The sequence below is a fragment of the Sinohyriopsis cumingii genome, chromosome 5, assembly GCF_028554795.1.
Source record: "Sinohyriopsis cumingii isolate HCF-2022 chromosome 5, ASM2855479v2, whole genome shotgun sequence".
Taxonomy (NCBI): Eukaryota; Metazoa; Mollusca; class Bivalvia; order Unionida; family Unionidae; genus Sinohyriopsis; species Sinohyriopsis cumingii.
This window is the reverse complement of record NC_142965.1, coordinates 4,047,086-4,067,998: the sequence shown is the minus strand read 5'-3', so window position 1 is coordinate 4,067,998 and position 20,913 is coordinate 4,047,086. Positions and strand designations below refer to the sequence as shown.

Sequence of the window (20,913 nt, the reverse complement as noted above, 5' to 3'; positions counted from 1 at the left end):
AATAAGAGAAGTTTTTAAAATTTATTACACGGTTCTTATTGTACATATGGTAGCCGCGTTAATAAAGGACAACAGAACCAAAGATCAAGAAATGTAATTGCATATTAAATTTTTAATCTCATATTTATGCATGTACATGGTAAAAATAAAAACTCATAAACGTATTACTTTTAAGTAGACTTCATTCGTTATCGGACGTACATTAATTACATACACATAGAAGGGTTTGAAAAAGCATATGCCTGCGTATGAGAGGGAGGAGAAAGTTATTGTTAATAAGGACGTACTTTCTGCACCATCAATGGTGTTAACATACTTATGTTCCTTTATTACAAGAGTTATACAGACCGAAAGGGCGCGTGCTCGAATACTATCATTTGAACAGTCTGGGTCAGCTACCCTCTTAATACGTCCATGAGTAAGGTACTTGACTATAATAGCGTTGTCGCTAAATAACGTACTTACCGAGACCAGTTCAACCCAGAAGATATGTTCATATGAACATACATTAGTGATGTGAAAATAATAGTCACCACAATTTCTCAGCTTATCAGCTTAGGTCTTTAGCATCTATATCTGCTCTTTTCAATTTGTCAGCGTTTGACTTATTTTTTGATAGTTTATCATGGAATGGTACTTTTGAAGCCCGCTTGATATCAACATTGTTAAAAGCTCCTCTCTCACATGTACCATATATTTACTTGTTAAGGTCACGAACTTTTTGAAATAGTTCCTCGCTTACAAAGAATATTTTAGGTACACATATTTTACTTTCATATGTTTTCAGTCAAAGTCACACACACTGGGCCGGCCTAAGACGGATTGCACCGTTAAGGCACAATCAGGACCCGCTCTCACATCTGAAAGAGAGATATCTATAGAGACAGTAGTTTTAAAGCGACGGAAGAAAATTTAAGTACGATATCATATAAAACTTGTTTAAAAGTTTATTTCCAAATGCCGTGCTCACAGGGGGCCCGGGCAAACAGATCCAAATTGGCCCCGCGTTTGATAAGGCCGTTCCTGCTTACACAAGTAAAATAGCAAGTGAATATATGCCATATAAAATAAGGAATGAATTAAGATGAAGATTAAACAAGACAGATTTGAAGGTGATAGTATTCATACCATTAATACAATGTGCACACAGTAAAACATATCAGAGGATAATTTAAATACGATAGATTCCTCTTACATTTAATCATACATATTTTAAAGAGAAAAATTACTAGTTCTAAAAACATAACAAAGTCAAATCACTTGAATTAAATATCTTTGTTACTATTCTGATGGATGGATGGATGGATGGATGGATCGATTCGATTCGATAAGATAAGATAAGATAAGATAAGATAAGATAAGATAAGATAGATTTAGTTAATACTAATAACTTTTCAAACGAGTTGTTTACAAATTACAAAACTCATGTTGGAACTGTGTTTACCCAGCATTTCGCTATGGATTAAGTTTTGCACAGTTTGCTAATGGTAAAGAAGATTGTAACATATAACAATACATATCCTATTTTTAATTTTTAAAAAACCAAACAAAGTCTTTAGAGAATACGATAGAGAATAAACATAAATAACATCATTCGCTGATCGTGAGGTCTCAAAATGCATTTCGTTCGAATTAACAGAAACATATCTTTTTCTCAGTTTCCGTACCTACTCTTTTTTTGGCGTGCAGGTCAAATAATTTTTTTTTCTGACAATAAGCAATTTTCTTCCCACAATCAAAAAACAAGTTCCTAATTTTCCGAATGCTATAAGTAGTCCGGATTTATTTCCTCCAAAGGTAACATGATTAGACATCATGCTAGATTAAGACGCTTACTATTTCTCCAAACAAATTTAAGCGTTTAATGAACATAGATTATATGATACAATAGTTTTGCTCATAGTTCTTGTTTAAGGCAAATAAAATCAGGCAAAAGAAGATTTATGTAATTTATATACACACTGATTAAATAACGCTCACTCACATAGCATCATTTTGTTGAGTAATAACAACTAGGTTTTATTTTATTCTTTAAATGAATAAAATTCTCTCATGCAACTATGATTAATTTTCAGTAACTGGGCATACCGATCCGGAAACTTAAGTTCCAAGACTGCTAGTACTAGATCATACTATCTTACACTCTTACACATGTTCTTTCGTTAATCAGTTATTAGTGCATGCTTCTTGTATATACTCCTCCAAAAAAACTACTATGATGATTGTCATAGAAAAACTTACAAGACACGTTCATCCAAAGTTACCGGCGGTTCTGAATGAAAATGTCTTGGACGTTTAACATTGCTCAGTTAGAAAAACTTACCACTACTACCCTTAAGATGACATATCGACATGGAGTTTACACTACAGGGGCTCGTATCGTTGCTTATACACGGTACTTGTCATACATATACTAGTATCGATTTAGTATATGTATGACAGGTACAGTGTATAAACAACGATACGAGGCCATGAGATCTTCACTAAAAGATTCCTAATTTTATCTGTTGTTGTTGGATTTAACGCCATTCTTCAGCACACGATAGGCTATATGTGCCAGTATTACTGGTGGAGAAAGAACCCGGGAAAACCCAGGAAAGAACCGCCTAGTCTTGCCCTTACAGTTACATCTTATATGTGCCTTTTCATTTAGGAGCAACTAGATAACAATAAGGTGGCCTAGTGGTCTAAAGCACTCTGCAAGGCTTCCTGTAATGTATGGTTGGTTATAAATGAAAAGGATAATAATCAAATATATATGCAAGATGACTGGAACACTGAGCGGTTGAAATGAAAAAATGGTCTTATCTTGCTGGGTCTAAAATCCTTGTGACCAGTAGAGCATCAGCCCCTGTTTATGACTTCTGCTTCAGCATGAATCCAGAAATACAAGTATTATTACCTTTTTGGAGTTGTATTTGAAACACTCATCAAAGGTAAATATGAGTTGTAGGAATAAATGTGAGAAATCGTGTCACCATAGGCTCATTTCTCACAGATCTATAGCAATTCCTGAATTAAGTGCAAGGATTTATTGATACATAACATTATCTTTTTGTATGTGTACGTGTAGAGCATATTAATTTCACATAATTTTTTTACATTATTTGAATACTGTAAATTGCGCATGTACATTAATAGTGATTTTAGCAAATGACTATTTTGAGACTGTACTCAGTACAATGTTTTGCCAAAGAATGTTCAGTATGATTAATGAGTTTTATTCCATGCTATGTCGGATTTCAGACACGTATTTTATAATGTCTCCTTTATGTGTAAGTGTATGTGAACATTAATGAGTGTTTAATGCAGACACAATTTGTCCTAATAATACAATAACCTACTTGATACCATCTCTGACAAAAATAAAATACACGCATTGTGCACCATGTTCACATGTAATTATAAACTATGTTCCAGTTTTGCAAATCAGTTTCAAAATTGGGTCAGAAATGTTGTACTCATAATGGTTATTAACTTAAAACAACTATATTTGAAAATGTACATTACTGCAATTACAAGTATTTAGTAAAGTAGAAAGATTGCACGTGATAATTCTTTGAATTTGTTTGTTACAGGAATTTTAATGTTACTCCTGTGAATGAAATCTTGTGAGTGAATTTTACGTGATCACTATTATTTAATACAAGTTGTTGAAATTGTTATTACGGCATGTCATGAAAGAGTGAGAACATAATAAAATGTTGTTATAGGGCTTAATGCCATTTTTCAGTAAAAGTTAGGCTATAAATGATGGTCATTATAAATGGTGAAGGAAGAACTGGGGAAAACTCAAGAAAGATTCACAAATCCACCCAAAGCTACTGGCAAGCTTTCTCACATACACACATTGGCCAAACCCGAGACTTGAAACCATGCAGACAGAGGTGAGATGGCAGTGATCTGTAATGGTGAGCACTTTAGACCACTCGGTCATTCAGGAATAAGACATGTAAATTAAAATTTGGTTTCAAATCAGTGAAACAATACATCATCAGAAATTCACGTAATTTAAAATAATACATAACCATATGTTTGTGTTATATACAAAACAAAACACAGATATGTTTGACAATTTATTGTGAACAGCATAAAACCAAACATGACTTGCCTATTTCAATGATTAAACAGAAAATGTATTCCATGCAATATGGCCAAGTTAGTTAAATATGATAGTGTTACATTAGATATGCAACATGAATGTAGAGAACTCAAAGCAAGTAAAGTCGATGAAGGATGAACATTTTCCATATGCCTAGTTGTGTATGGTTTCATTTATTACAGTAACACTCAGAGACACTGCTTAAAGCAAAGTTGATGTGTGCTATTTACCATTATTCCCAAGTTCAAAGGGTGTTTTCTACTAATTCAAGGTAATTGTGTATACAAGTTTTATTTGCAGTTTCACTGACCACCTGTCCTCCAAATTGGTTACATTTCAATAACTGTATGATCAAAACAAGGCAACAAAATTTTTAAACTGCACTATATATACAGAAGAGGGGATTGAAGTGATTAGATACATGTACATGAAATGCATGGTTGCCAACACTAAACACCAAATATGATACAATCCTTCAATGGAATCAGGGTTAATGATCATATGTAAAACTTTTACACTGAGGTAAACTATTGATGCAGTAACCAATTATATATGATAACATCTGTCTCTGAATCAATCAAGACCAATAAATAGAACAGTAATCTTCAAATTTATGGTTCCTACCATGTCAGTAGATATTATATAAACAGAAATAATTTGCACAACTAAATTGAATTATATTCAAGGAAACGTTTGCCCTGCTAATGAATGAGTATGCAACAGTGATAAAAATATTACATAATAAGTGGTTGAAATTTAGTCTTCATCTTCTTTTGAAGCTTCAACTTCATCTTCTAATTCATCCTCATCAGCTTCTTCTAATTCATCCCCATCAGCTTCTTCTAATTCATCCTCATCAGCTTCTTCTAATTCATCCTCATCAGCTTCTTCTAGTTTTATTTCATCAGATGCCAAATGAAGAATAATTTCATCAATGTCTCCTCCCAAATATGGCTCAGTCAGTTGAACAGTTGTGTGGAAGTTCAAGGGAATATGTTCAATGTCAATTTTTCCTTTGAACATTTCTCTAAGGTATGCCATTTTTTTCTCAATATTAAGACCCTCAGACAAAAGAACTGACTGGTCTACTCTATTTACAGAATTGTGAAATACATTAAACACTGACTCATGCTGCTTCTGGTAATATTTAATTGTGCAATTCATCTGTGTTTTTATCATATCAATCTCTTCCTCACACCTATCAATGGTTTCAAGTAAATCAATCAAAACTCTTTTAACTTCATCAGAAATGTCTGGACCTGTTGTGCTAAGCTTTAAAGTATCAAAATCTAATTTCTCTGGGTTGGGTGCCTTTGGTCCCTCCTCCAAATTGTACTCTGTAAGCATTCGCTTCAATGTGGCATTAACTTTTTTCAACAGTTTTCCTACCCTGATTGCCACAGCTTGTCCACCTGAAAGAAAATAAAACAAGAGCTGAATCACATTTCTTTATGAAAAATCCAACTTGTTTTATGAACAAGATATGTTGTTGTTGTAGGGTTTAACACCATTTTTCAGCACGCGATAGGTTATACATGGCGGCCAGTATTAATGGTGGAGGAAAACCCCGGAAAGAACCACCGACCCACGAGAAGCTACTGGCAAGCTTTCTCACATACCCACATTAGCCGAATCCGAGACTCGAACCCACGCAGACAGAGGTGAGATGGCAGTGATCCGTAACAGAGGTGCTTCAGACCACTCAGCTACTCGGGGCCCCTATCAACAAGATATAACTGGATACTTAATTAGATGTAACGGGATCAGGAATACAATGTAACTGAACAGACAGTTCTGTTGTGAATGGTCAATCTTCTGTAACAAAACTTTCAACTGGATCTGAAATTTGAAATGTCTAAATTCATAATGTAATCTGATAAAATATGATGTCTTTGTTGAAAAGGCATTACCTGCCTATTGCTTTACCTTTGGTAGAGCCATGTAGAATATAATCCTACCCAAATCGGGGTTCATTCCACATTTGCTAACCAATATGATAATTAATTATTCCAATCCTGTTTTCAATGAAAATTAGTCCAAATGTTTCTTGTTTACCAATACTTACGAGCATATTTCTTCATCATTTCCAACAAGAAAGACCTTTCTGCCATCAATTTTTGCATTTTTTCGATCATGGTATACAATTTTTTCTGCTTTGCAGACTCTATATTTTTTCTGAAGGCTTCTATTTCCAATGACCACCTTTGTGTCTTAAAGGCTGTCTCATACCGTTTCAGATCCCGTTCTGTCCTGAAATGAATACACACACTTACACTATTCATTGTGTAAGATATGGCAATGTATTCCAAAACTTCATAATCACAAGATTTAGTACATTTGAAGATTAGGTGGAACCAAAAAATCATGATAATTTATAGGTCATTTATTCAAATAAAAGTTCACTAACAAATCAACTACTATAAATGAAGTTACATTAATGAATGCTTTAAAAACATTACCATCCTTGCACAATTTATCCAGAATCATGTAGAGTACAATCTTGGTTACGGCCAAGATTTGAGGGCCATAGGAAAAAGTATCCAGTAGGCCCCTATTTGTAAATTTTCTTTGGTGGTGGGCCTCCTGAACATTGGGCCTCTGGATTTTTTCCCTAGTTGTCCTACTGTGCCCGTGTTCATGGGTAGAATGAAACAATCTTTCTTGAAGATCCATTTTCAAAAGAGGGAAAGAAAGTCAGTGATGAAAAGAAAATCAGGACTAAACTAATATCTATTAAAATTAATAAAGTCGTGTTTAATGCTAATTATTTTGTCACCATTGTGACACTGAGAAATCAGGATTAGAAAGTAAAATGTGAAAATAACTAACTTTTCTGCATGTTTGTAAAGCCACACTATTAAAACTTAATGTACATGCACCAATTTCATTCTAAAAATATACTGCATTCCATCCATGTGGTACACTGACAAGGGTGATAATAAACAGTCAAAAGAGAAAAAGAAGTTACCTAGATATTTTCTTCTTCATATTTTCCTTCACCTCTGGGTCTACAACTGCAAGCAATGCTTGACTGAAAAGAGGCATTATGCAAAATATACTCTGTTTATAGACATATCTGCACAATTCATTTGAGTAAATCTAAATAATGTATTTAAAGTAAATATATGTAATAAAAGTCATTTAAGATGTTAAAATACCACCAAGATAATAATCTGAATTTCAACAATTACAGTGAGGCATAATGAAATACACTGACAATGAGTAAAATTAAAGAGAAGACCCCCCCATATTTAAATTACACCAAACTTCTATTTCTTATGAATTCTGCAAAAATCTGAGACAAATTTTTAATGCAAGTTCTTTCTCAGTTGTGGCAAAAGGCTACTTGTTGGGTAAATTAATATTATTTTTCACATAGCTGACCTTGGCAGGAAATATAAATATTACCTGAATTGGAAGTACTTCTTTAAGTTAACTGCATAGGTCTCTGATGGAGTGAACTGATTCTGAAAATAAATAATTAGGACAAAATTATTAAAATATTCAGTAAGGTATTCTTATGCCTTGATTTAAAAAACACAAATATAAATTATTTACTTTCTTTGGCCAAAGATGTAAAGTCAGTTAACATATTTGATATACTGAAGCTGTTGTTTTTTTTACATAGTAATGGACATATTAGTTTAAAATATGAAAGTTCTACTTCTTTAAACTAAGAACTGCAAAATCAATATAAACCTTATATGGGTCAAAGTACATATGCACAAAGTGAATGGATGTCTACAACATCAATCTTACACTGCCACTATGGCTGATGCAATGAACAAAATAACAGATCTCAATTATTATTATTATAACAGTGATGCAATCTTTGTTTTATGAAGACATATAATATACAGGAAAATGATTCTTTTCTGATGAACTTAAACCACAGTTTACTTATCATAACAAAAGGAGACTGACATAATATAAGTAAACAATAAGTGTGCAGGAAAAAAGCGTAACAATAAGGAATTAGACTGTCTTGCAACTTTGTTAAAATTGCTGTTAAAAACATCAGAATATGAAGCAGTAATTGGTAGTCCCACTAATCATTATAGTGTATAACAGATCTGCCTTTTTAAGACTATACAAGTGAAAATACTGAATGGTTGGTGATCCTTCTTAGCTATTATGAGGAAATACCATAAAAAATATTAAGAGAATTGCATGGGCATACCTTGTTCCCATTTCTAATAGTGCTGGTAGTGGCATGCAGCTGTTTCTCTGTTGCTGACCACTGTCTGACATCATGAGCAGAAACTCCTAAAATTGAAAAATGAGTTCATACTTGACTATAGAAATGTTTAAATATTGAAGAAACAAAATATAAAGAAACTATTTGTTGAGTGTCATATTCAAAAATATTTTTAAAAAATATAACAAATATTTTAAAAGTCAAGAAGATGTTATAAAAAAACATGCTAACATATTAGAATTTTTCATTCTGGGTAGTAAACCATCAACACACAAACTAAAGATATTATTACCTGATATTGTTCCAAGTGTTTCCTGCAGCATCTGGGAGCTTTTTCGTCTCAAGTCTTCTGCTCTGTGAAGCTTGTCTGAGAGTGCTTTACCTGCAACAAGATAGCTAAAGAGCTCATGAAAAAAAACAAATTATTATGATGACTGGAAGAAAAAACAAACATTATTGTTGTAGAAATTGCCCATTTAAGTTGTCACATGTATAGTGATCAAAATAATACCTTGGTTTCATGACGGTTGATCTAAAATTCAAAAGTCTCCATAAATCAGAGGAACCACAAAAAGATACTATCACTACTTTATTGTCTTACAAAAGTTGAATACTTTAAGATATACTTTGATATCTCATTATGTAAACAATGAAAGAATGTTTTGAATACCTTGTTTGCGAGTCACTTTCTGTCCATAATGAATGAGTCCATCCACAAGGAGGTCAATTCTATTTTCTGGAGTCATTTCTTTAGAAATGTTGGAAAATTTTCCCAAAAATGACCAGAGACGTTCAACACATTCTCCATCGGACAGTCCCAAGCCAGTGGTTCTTCGTGGATTGTACAAAATCTGAAATAAAATGATGAACTGATTTTGGCAACTCTGTATTACACAGTCCAGCTTCACAAGTTTAACAACATTAAAAAATACACAAGTATTGTTCAGTTAACAAGTTTTGGGTATTATAATGCAGTGTTTTATACAGGAATTTATTATTCATTTATAAAAATATAATATGCAATAGAAATTTAAACTAAAGGAAAGTATGCAAACCTGACATGACATCTTGTGACCATAACAGTGAAATGCTGGAATTGAAAGTTTCACTGCATCTAGAAGATCCATCTGCTGATTTTTCTAAAACAAATATATAAAGACATAAAGAAACTGAAATGTTCTTAGCATAAGTAGTGGCAAAGAGACAACAACGAGTTGTATACTTTTGCCATAAGAATAATACACTTTTAGAGATGCATATGAAAGAAAGGTTCAATAGCGCATATTTTCTTAATGATGCGGGTTTGATTCCCACAATCAGATCAAATGAATCAGCTAACTTGCTTTGTCCATTTGCTTTACTCTACCTTCTTCTGCATCATATCAACTTCAAGTGTTTCAGTGCAGTAAAATACAAAATCCATATAAATAAAAAATCTGAAGCATCTACATAAGTATGCATGATATTAAACAAGATTTAATATTTCTAAAATAAATAAAGATACTGCTAAATTTGTGCTTTATTGCTTTGGAGTGTCTAAATATATAGATATGAAACATGACTATTCTTTGAAGATATGTCTTAAAATGACTTCAATTTATGGAATCTCTGAATGTTTTAAAAAGCCAATGAAATAAAGCCAATATTATCAATTTAATTAAAGGTTTATTGTTAGCAAATTTCCATATTTAAGAAAATAGTTGCCCCTTTAATGAGATTTATATTGCATAAGCTTAAATTCAATTTTGCAATCATAACATGAGCAATACACCTTATGTTTTTAAAGTATTAACTCTCATAAATGAGGAAATGTGTTATATTGTTTATATCCATAAAACAGCAAAGTTGTATAGGAGAAATATTCTAATGAAACAGGATGGTCAATACCTTCAGGTGGCTTTCTAACACACAAGCTATATCATACATGACATGTAGATCAACATTCTTGTTTTCTGCTACTACCTTTTCCAAAAGGAAAACAGAGTATCCAATTCTGTAAATAAAAGAATATAGATATACTGGGATTCTAAAATCTACTGGTTTTTTATTTAAAAAGTATGAGGTATGGTTTTAAGATGGGCCAAAAATCAGTAACTCAGAATGAGTTCATATGCATAAGTACTCCTGTGTCACGAATTGTAATAGAAAATCATTTAGGGTTGGTGGAATACACTCAAGCGCTCTTGTCAAGAAGAAAATGTTCAATGAGGCCATACAAGTTTAGAACATTTATTGATATTTAGTATAGTGATCCCATATTGTGATTTGAGATTTAACTTGTCAGCAGAATTTCAAATTTGTCTCCACAATGTATTATTCATCTCCTATATGTTTCCTTCAAAGACATTTCATCAATTTGAAACATTACATATAACAAAAAGAAGTTTGGAAAAGAGGGTATAAATAAAAGGAACTGAAACTCTTAAAAATGTATCCATGTAGACAAATTGAAGATGATCTTCATAGAGTATCAGGTGCAATTCCTGTTTATCTATGTACAAAATAATTCATAATTATCAACTTTAGCATAGTTTTTTTCCATTATTATTATTATTGAAAAAAGAACAATGGCATGAAAGCAACAATGTACCTATCTCTATGCTTTTCATGTGATATTCCTCTATGAGCACAGAGTATGCTTTTCTAATTAAAAACATCTTTATTGACCACTCAAACTAATACAGAAAGGGGCCATCCATTTAGTATGTATGCATGGGTGTGTGTGACCCAAATGTAAACACTTGCATATGGGGGGGGGGTATCTACTGATAATGTATGTACGCATAGATAATGGTGTGTGTGTGTGTGAAGCCTTCATAATAATTCATCTAATGCATAACCTGTTCGATTGGATTCAGTCGGCATTTGAATTTTAGCAGACAATAGACAAACTGTTTAAAGTTATGCAGCTTATTTCTTTGATGCAGCCAGACATTCAACATCGCTGGATTATCTGTTTTATTAAACAGGTATTATTAATCCTTTATAGTTTCTGCATGGATGAAATATAGACCGTTCTATAGAATTCGGGGGTGGGGGAGAGGAGGGGGATGGGGCGTCAAGCGTATGTATGCAGGGTGGTGGTGTAAAAAAGTATGCATGTGTACAGGGAGGGGGGAAGGGTAGAGCTTTGCCAGATTTTTGCGTACATACTAAATGGATGTACCCAAACTCGATAATTAAAAGTTGTTACAGTAACTTCTGTGCTCAATTAGCACATTTCTTATTTTCTGAGTGATTCAAATACTGTATAAAGTATTAAGTTACTGTCAACCTTACTCTATGAAAATAAAACTCTTGATATCCCAGAATGCATATTTTTTATATTCCATATGAGGAAATCCCAAAAAGAAACATTTCATGCCAAACATTAAATTTACAAACATTACCTTTCACCATGTTTAAGGTTGAAGAAAAGGTACGGGAACTCATGGCGGCATGCTGATCCAAAGACTGCTGTAACGTCAAGTTTTTTGTTCTTGACTTTAGATCTAAGTGCATTTCCTGCTTGAAATTCATTACAGTCCTGCAATACAGTAAGGACTTGCATTTATAAGATCAATGTATGCACATAAGAATTCATACCAAGACCTTCCACTCATTATAATCAAATTAAAGTGGAAAAAGCACATGTTAGTTCTACTTTGATTGTTTACAACATGTAAGCAACTTTATAGCAAAATAAACTTGAATAATTTCCCAAAGCAAATTCTCCAAAATTTCTGTATGACAAATTGCAGATTTTTCTCCATTTTTTTTTTTCTTCTCTTCATTACAAAATTAAGAACTGATTTTTTTGGGTTCTTCAAATATCAAACCAATTATATTGCTTATATGATACTTACTACTTCATTTTTGGTTAAGCCACTTGAATAATTTTCAACAAATTTATCCACTTCCATCTGGTCCAAAAAGAAATTTCCTTCATGCTTGGGTTTGGAAGTGGTGTATCCAGATGCAAGCCTCCTCACCAGCTTGAAATCGGCATCAAACAACTTAACAATATATAGAATAATAAAATGAACCTTATACACAGTTTTGAAAAGCAAATTAACAAACTCCACTTATCCAAATGTCTCTGTGTCCATACAACATGTGGAAACAAATATCAACTAGTACTCTTCAGTGATACACTGCAGCATTAAAACTTCAACGTAATTAGAATTAAACACATTACTTCAAATCCAGCAATTAAGCATTTCTTATTAAAAATAGTGTCTGCAAGAGTTTAAGATTTCTCCATGACATGCATTTGACTAAATGTATATACATTTAAGAAAATATTTCAATCTACCTCTTAAAATTTAAAATGTAAGCATCTACCTCTGACTCAATCAGGCCTTGCTGATGTTTAGAGTGCTTAGCTTTCAAAGCTTCACAAAATCCTTTCGCAGACACCTGGCACTCCAACATAAGTGCTGTCAACCACTCAAGAAGGCCTATGTGGAAAGCAAGTACTGGCTTCTTTGGTGATGATGGCCACAGGTAGCTTCTCAGCATGGTCTCAGCTGGAAGTTCACAACTGCAAAATTTCATGACTCGCTTATGTTGTCTGCCTGGAAGCAAATGCATGTAGAATATTCAGTCTTTAGTTCCAATGATATGAACATATTTACAGTCATTTGTTGATAAATTCAACTTACAATAGCAGGTAATACAGACAACTGTATCATTTCATAGAATGCATTGGAACAATTGTTCCTATTCATTGTTTCTTGGAGATCAAGGATATATTGTATGTCTTCCCAATGTTAACATTTGAACAAAAATCAATATATTTCTTCCTTAAACCACATGTAAGTCATTAACAAACTGATCTTCATGGGCAGAACCCTATTTCATTTTCAGTCACAGTGAACTTTAACACTGACATGGTGATCCTGAAAATGATAGGCTTCCTCCATAGTCAAAGTGAAAGCCAGCCAAAACATGGTACACAGCAGAGTTATTGGTGTGAAATGATATAGGGAACATATATACAGACATCATTACAGAATAGTTTGCACCTTGGGCACACAGTAAAAAATTTTCACAGCATCTTTTTAAATGAATTTTCTATCATACAAAATTGAGAGGGATATAAAAACAAAGAAAAAGCAACCACATCACCAAGCTACAACTCACCCATTAGTCTAATGCTAAAATGGTCAGTGCAGAAGTGTACTGAAAGTGAACCTTCTGCATATCTTGCACTGTAATCCACCAGTATTGTATATCATTTAATCCACTAAATTTTATTCCAGTTTAATTATGTATTCGGGGGAGGGGGTAGAGAATGCATAAATATCAGAATTCTTAATTTCACAAGTGACCTATTTCATTCAGTTGTAACATATGCATTCTATCAGCTGGATTCAAGTTTTGTGCAGATATTTTCAAACAATTAAATGACTTTTCAGGAACAATATGAACTGTATTGAAATTGAAGGATTTTATTTATAAAGGCTACTGCCCAAATACAGGATATTTCAAGTCCAATATACCTCGCTGTATGGGTGGTCTGTATAATGTGTACTTAACCTCCTAACATGATAAAAAATGTTAGCACTGAACAAAATCTTAGGATTAAATTCACTGGTGAATATCGAATCAATTGCCCCCACACTGCAGAAACTGACGGCTTCTTTCTAAAATCACAAAGGTTTCAAACATTTAACTATTTATATATTAACATCTTATGACATATTACCTTTGTCATCTATTATAACAATGTCTTGGTGATAGCTGGATACGCAAGTATGATTGTCTGGTCGTGTCCATACTGGTGTATCCACGTGAACATATATGAAGGTACCATTCTGGGAAAAGAGAAATCAGTGATTACAGTCTTATTCGAAAAACAAATCTGAAAATGTGAAAGTGAAAATAAAAACAAGTTGTATGACCTGTCAGCACAATAAAGTTGAATAAATTAGCTCTTTTGTTGACATAATCTGAAAAGTGAAATTGCTTCAATTACCTTCCCACAATCTCTGTTATAGGAAAGAAAAAACCTTGGATGAAAACTAGATTTACAGCCTGAAGTTTAGGTGCCTAAGAAATCGAGTACAAAGTTGGTCCAAGCAGAACTGGACCTTACTGTATTTTCAAAGCAAATTTTCTGCCAATAAATACACAAAATTGTACTTTACTGATTGTTTTCTTCTTCATTAAGTTATCAGCATGACTATTTCAATACCACCATTGTTCAGATTATACCTTCTCCATCCTTATAAATTTTCTTAACCAAAGATTTTCAAAAGGTAAGATTATATAAGCATATACAAACTTTACTTTAAAAAAACACAAATGCTTATTATCAAGGCTTTACAGTATTTTAACAGATTTTTGATAAACAAAGAATAAACCTTTTAAGCAAGATGTATGTTGTATAATCTATTTTCCTTTACCGTTATACCTTAAATGCTTCAAACGTGTGAAGATGAGGCAGGCTGTGGAAAATACCTATGCAAGACTGACAATATAGTGCTGATGTACCACAATCCATGCAACGAAAAATTTGGTCAACAGTCTGAGCACATGATATGCAGGTGTGGCTAGGAGGCATAAAGGTCACTTCCATTCCAATATTCAAAAGTTGATCCTGGATTGCAGTCCAGTTTTCCACTCTTTTGGACTTCTGCTTCTGGTATGTGGTCAACTGGGCACATGGATCTAAAAATAAAGAAAAGAATGTAAGTTAACTAGCAACGTGGACATGTTGATAAATTCTTGCTTAGCATACTACCATGAAACCACAATCAATGATAGATAGACAAATGTGTAAAACATCATCCAACCAATGTTACATATTGCGGGTACATTTGAAAACAAACCTATGTGAACAACACTACCAAAATAGATCAAAACTGCAATTATTGCTTAAAAAGTGAAAAATATGTTGAAATATGCATTTAAAGTCAAAATAAATTTCCCAAACCATTAGGCAGGACGGGTTGCTGTCTGCATGTCAGAGTATAATAAAAAATGAGTGCACACTCTGTGTGAGAAAGGGTATCTACTACAGACATATACACACACACACACACATATAAGTTACTTTATTATATTTATTAAGTTATGACTCTGAGGCTAATGTCTTGGTGGTGAGGGCTGTGGGGAGATTATAGAGATTGACCCCAGGGTAACAATGCATGGCCAAGGTCCAAGGTGTTCTAGTATGATATGTGCTGACACCTTGGTCACTTTATCACAATGATCACACATGCCAACTGTCAAATGTTTCTAAAAGCACAAATACTATTAGCCCATGGATGAATAAAATTTCAGAAAGTGTGCATACAATAAAAACATAACTGTTATTGACCCAGCTTGAAGGGTCTAATATAGAGAATTTACACTACATAACACATGTACAACCATGAAGGTCTATATCACAATATCCCAGCACTTAATCTATGAAAGGGAGGGCATACAATTAATTTAAACATGCAGGTGCAAACAAACAGGTTAAGAAAAACTGTGTTTAAAGCTTACCCATCCTCTCTGACATTAAACTGCTTTTGTCTTTTACATGTACAAATGAATGGCTATTTACACCCTTTTTTTACAGCCATATCCTTTTAATTTATGTTTGTGGAACAAATGACATTGAATAGCACATAGAAACAAGTTTCCCTGTACCTTATGTTAAACCTCCATGACAGAAAAAGCTCCATTAACTCAGTGCAGCCAAACAGTTTCAACATTATAACTCACCTTCAAATTCATTATTTCCTACATCAAATGATGTATGCATGCCTGCTTGTACTGGCACATCATGATTATCTGCTAAAGGCACACCATGTGAAATACTTGCAACTGAGTTGTCACTGGCAAATTTATTTGAAAGCCTTTCATATCTGACCCTCATAGAGCCACCTCTCAGAGAGATATATCTTCTCTTGGCTGGTTTTCTGCCCTTTGTCAAAACCATTATACTACAAAAAAATGATAATGGCAACAACATTAATAACAATTAATCTACAATTAGAGTGGTTAAAAGCCACCAGAAAAAACATTTAAGAAATCAGTCCAAACATGATGGATAAATGACCAAGTAACTCCTTAACTACTCCACAAGGGTATAAAAAAAATTTACATATTATAATAGAGGATACTACAGGCTAATGGCAATTTCAAAATGTGTAATATTTGAACTGAATTCCCCAATAGTGGTAATATGAATTTAAGCTATGTGAATAAACATCAAGGTCCAAAAATTATGATAACATGTGCGATATGGCCAATCATATTACACGTTTTTGTGGTATGAGTGTTTTGACAGCATAACATGTAGGCTATTAAGTGCTTAGGCAACTGAAGTAAAGTGTCTTCAAGGACACACAACATGTAACTGACCCAAGCTGATGTGATGGTAGGGTTTGAACCTGTACTCTTCTGATCTCAAGTCTGGCACATTCACTATTAAGTCACTTTTAATGACGGCTGCCTTGGTGGCCATACTGGATGCAAAATTTACATTTTAATTTAGGAGAAACTATGCATCATTTAAATAGCTTCTAGTGAAAACTCGTTACTGACATGAGTTGTGTCCTTATTGGATGTCAGAGCAGTACTATTTTCATTTAGAAAATGGGATGCATGTGTAGAAAGTTTTATGGCAATCTGACATGTATTTTAGGACATGCATCAATGGCATGTTTGTGCAAATGGATGGACATACACTGTATTTTGGAAGAGAGATGAAAGAAGAACAGACCATCTCATAAGACCTTCTGGTCTTTGACCAGCAGAGCCAACCACTCCTCAATTATCTTGTAAGTCGATTAGCCCATGGCTAAAGTAATTTTTTGTTCCATGTTCTGATGCTGGTATGTTTTGATGCAGTGTCATCAACTCAAAGTTCACCAAATAATGTCATAAAAATGTTTTCACTAATCATCATTGAGACTGAAATAGTCTTTGAAATTGCATTAATACTTTCAAAATGAAATAAAATATACCCATACAAATCTTTAATAACAGCTCGAATATTAGACAGCAAATCAGCTAGTGAACATGTTATGAAAATGTGACACACAGTGGGTGACAAAATGAGGGACACTGTTTAGAATAGTGCTACATTTTAAAAGTTTTATGTGGAGCTGTCTTTACCACCTTTATTTAGGTGGTTCTTTCTTAACATAAATTGTATATATTTTGTAAAAAGGTGCCTGTAAAGTATATTTCATAAGTAAGTATGCAGCCTGTACTTAAAAATCTCTTTTAATATTATATCTTTCTCACCGATTATATGCACTTCTACAAAAACAAGTTATGCAAGCTGCCCAACTGTTCGGAAGCACCAAAAAATTACATTCAATGCCATATTCTGCATAAATGACATAAATCTAATTATTTTTTTAATTTACAAGTGATCTATTTATTATAATACCATTAGGATTCGTATCCAATTTTTATTTTTGTTGATGCTTATAGCTTCTATAGGACAAAATCGTTATAATAAAAAACTATGCTTAAAATAATTATATATGAACGATTATTGAAATGCTAAATGACGTTTGTTTCATTTTCCCAATAAACTTGTGCTTCCTATGTGCTAATGAAGTTGCCCTGGAATATAACTTTTTTTGGTAGCAACGGACGTGAAGTGCGTCTAAAAAAGAGATGCACAACATGAACTTAACGGAATAAAGGGTCGCTTGGTTGAAAGCATGCGATTAAGAGTACTAGAAAATATATCATTGTTATTTGTTATCCATAGTTTGCAAAAATAAATAAATGTTTTTAAAGGAAATGAGATGTATCACTATGGACTCTTTACATTTCTGAAAAGTAAAAGTTCTTAAGTGCGTCAAAAGCGATGACTACGATAATGATGTCTTCAGCACACTGATGTACAGAATAATAGTTTTAATCCTACTTGGTTAAAAACTATCCCATTTTGTTCTTGTATTTAGAACCCTATTTACAAATGTAAATTTACTGACAGTTTCAATATCGTTTGGAACGTACCCGTTTATTCATCTAGGCCTATAGCAAAGTTTTATCACTGACCGGATGTTTGATAGAAATGACGCACATGCGTAAGAACAGTTCCAGTGGCAGTTGACAATGTTAAGCCTTAAAGGCATATAACGTATACTGTACAGTATAAAAGTGTACGTTGTTAACGCCTGAGAGCTTTAACAGTGCTAACAAATTTAGCCCTGAAGGCTTTAACAATGTAGGGATCGGGTGTTGTATCAATGAAGAATAGAAAAATCATGAATATAATTACGATAGTAGTACTTGCAAGCAGCCATTGACAATAATACCGAAGAAAAGTAGCACCTGCAAACTGCCACGTACAATCTGCAATGATGAAGAATACAATATACATTGATATAATTATGAAAGTAGCACTTGCAAGCGGCCTTTGACATTAATACGGAAGATAAGTAGCACTTGCAAACTGCCACGTACAATTTGCAATGATGAAGAATACAATATACATTGATATAATTATGAAAGTAGCACTTGCAAGCGGCCATTTACATAGATCATCCAGGAACATTGGAAAATACATACATATAAAATTATAATCCCCCTCCATACCGCTGCAACTCACACTTTCCTATCTTTGTTCAGCAGTAACCTTCTCAACGTGTGTATTTCCCAAATATTCGATAATGTTCGCATTGTCTATCTCTTGTGACATGCAAGTTCCTTGTAGTATAATCCTAAATTTTGTACGTGTACATTTCCTTGTAGAATAATCCTTACTTTTGTAAAATTCGCTCCTTCCCTTTATATATTGTGTTCCTGTCTCTTGTTTTTTCTATATATTTTTTCAATCCCCCTTTTGATCGCCTTCGTCTTTGTTATACAGAGCTCCAGAAAAACTTAGTCGTTTAATTTCGTGTGTAGATGTCTTCCTTTAAAAACGTCTCCCCCTTCTATTTCTTCTCATTGTGCATACCCTTTTTTATTTGTTATGGTAATTACTAGAAAGCTTTAATGTCACTCTTGCTATTATTTATTAAAGTTATTGCCTTAACTTCTTATATCAAGGCTGTCATTTCTTTTTTTCATATTGTGTGTTTCTTGTAAAAGGATTATGTCGCTGCCTTCTTTCTATTCTTCAATTTGTTTTATTTTGTATTCATTCATGACATTAGCATTTATACTCACAAATTTCATATGCTTTTTGGGTGGCCTTTATTTTCAAAATCTCATTTAGATTCATTCCGCAAATTTGACTGTGGGTTTTCTCTGTTTAATGTTTGTAATGTGTACTCCTTTTCTTCGTTTATTTCATTTGATGTTACAATTGTGCTGTCTGTTATTTCGTCCGTCTTCATATTTTTATCTTCCATTTCTGTGTCGTCATCATCATTTTGTCGTCGTCGTCTCCGTTTTCATCGTTAGTAGTGTCCTCATTTACATTTTCCTTCATCAAAGCTTCGTCCGTCTGTCCATTTCTTTCATCTTTATTCAACTATTACAGCTCGTGATATTTATCATCAAAATAAATCACATTAACATCTAGTGCGGCCTAAGTATTTTGCCCTGGGGATAAACAGCTCAGTCATACAATTATTTGATTATTTGTATCTGTAATGCGTGATCACCTGACCATCTTATACTGTGCTTTTAAGACAGAAACCGAGACACGTTACAATCTCTTGACTCTTTGCTATTTGCAAACTGTTTAAATTTATCTGAGTGACAGTGAAAGTCGACTAGACGAGGAGTTTACTAATCACACGGTTAATCTTCCATATGAGGCGCCGTAGCGGACAATATCTGGTCCAACGAAAATATGGCAGTTGAATGTTTAAAGTCAGATTTCGAGAATTCCAGTTTTACCTGTTGAATCAAATTGCGTATCCTTAAAGTTCGATCGTCTAGGTCAAGATTTAAGATTTTATATGTTGAACTTTGCAGCGGTGGTTGAAATTTCAGCGTCCTATGTCTAGAATTCCACGTTCACATGTCGAATCTTACTAATGGTGTTAAAAATTCCGTATGATACGTCGAGTATTTAGATTTCAACTGTTGAATTACACAACGTTGGTTAATACTTTGATACCAAATGCTGATTTTTGAAGATTATGTCTAAGCTGGTCTAATGAGAAAGTTGCAGTTGAAGGTTCAATGTCGTATGTCGAAAAATAATATTTCACATGTTGAATCAAACTATTTTTCCTTACAATACTGTTGTCTAGGTCGAGATTTTAAATTTTATATCTTTAATTGTTCAATTGCGGTTGGAAGTTCTAATTCATATGTCGAGTATTTAGATTTTATCTGATGAACTATACAGACCGTATCTGCTGAGTTGTACAGCGGTGGTTGGACGTTTTAGTTTGCTTTGTAAGATTTGCTATTTTTATATAGTGAAATACTTGTTGGTCTTAATAGTTACACTGCACGATTAGAATGATAACTGTAGCAATTCAAAATAATATCGAGTGGTAAGCTGTATCATTTGTGATTTCAATTACAAGGCCACATTACATTATATTCATTTACAGATTGAAGCTTATCATTCATGGTTTGAGAATAACTAGGAATTTCTCCGTCAGAGATCGGTCTCGCTAAAAGATTCGTGTCATATTTATATATGGAAGATTCCCGTTGATTGAAGTTGATGAGCGAAAATACAATGCAATATCTACTTATGTCA

The 20,913-nt window shown here is 33.3% G+C and overlaps 1 protein-coding gene across 1 annotated transcript; it reads right to left on the bottom strand.

Annotated features, from left to right (window-relative positions):
• Positions 1 to 4,063: 4,063 nt before the first annotated feature.
• On the bottom strand, positions 4,064 to 16,743 carry LOC149798551 (uncharacterized). Its single transcript, XM_089957194.1, has 16 exons — positions 16,670 to 16,743; positions 15,999 to 16,219; positions 14,698 to 14,954; positions 13,990 to 14,098; positions 12,595 to 12,856; positions 12,146 to 12,266; positions 11,690 to 11,826; positions 10,188 to 10,293; positions 9,356 to 9,439; positions 8,971 to 9,151; positions 8,593 to 8,682; positions 8,283 to 8,368; positions 7,511 to 7,569; positions 7,071 to 7,133; positions 6,168 to 6,352; positions 4,064 to 5,514 (listed from the first exon to the last, which is right to left on the bottom strand). The coding sequence occupies exons 1-16, from the start codon at positions 16,741 to 16,743 to the stop codon at positions 4,859 to 4,861; spliced, it is 2,691 nt and encodes an 896-aa protein (XP_089813320.1). The 3' UTR covers positions 4,064 to 4,858.
• Between the last annotated feature and the right edge of the window lie 4,170 nt (positions 16,744 to 20,913).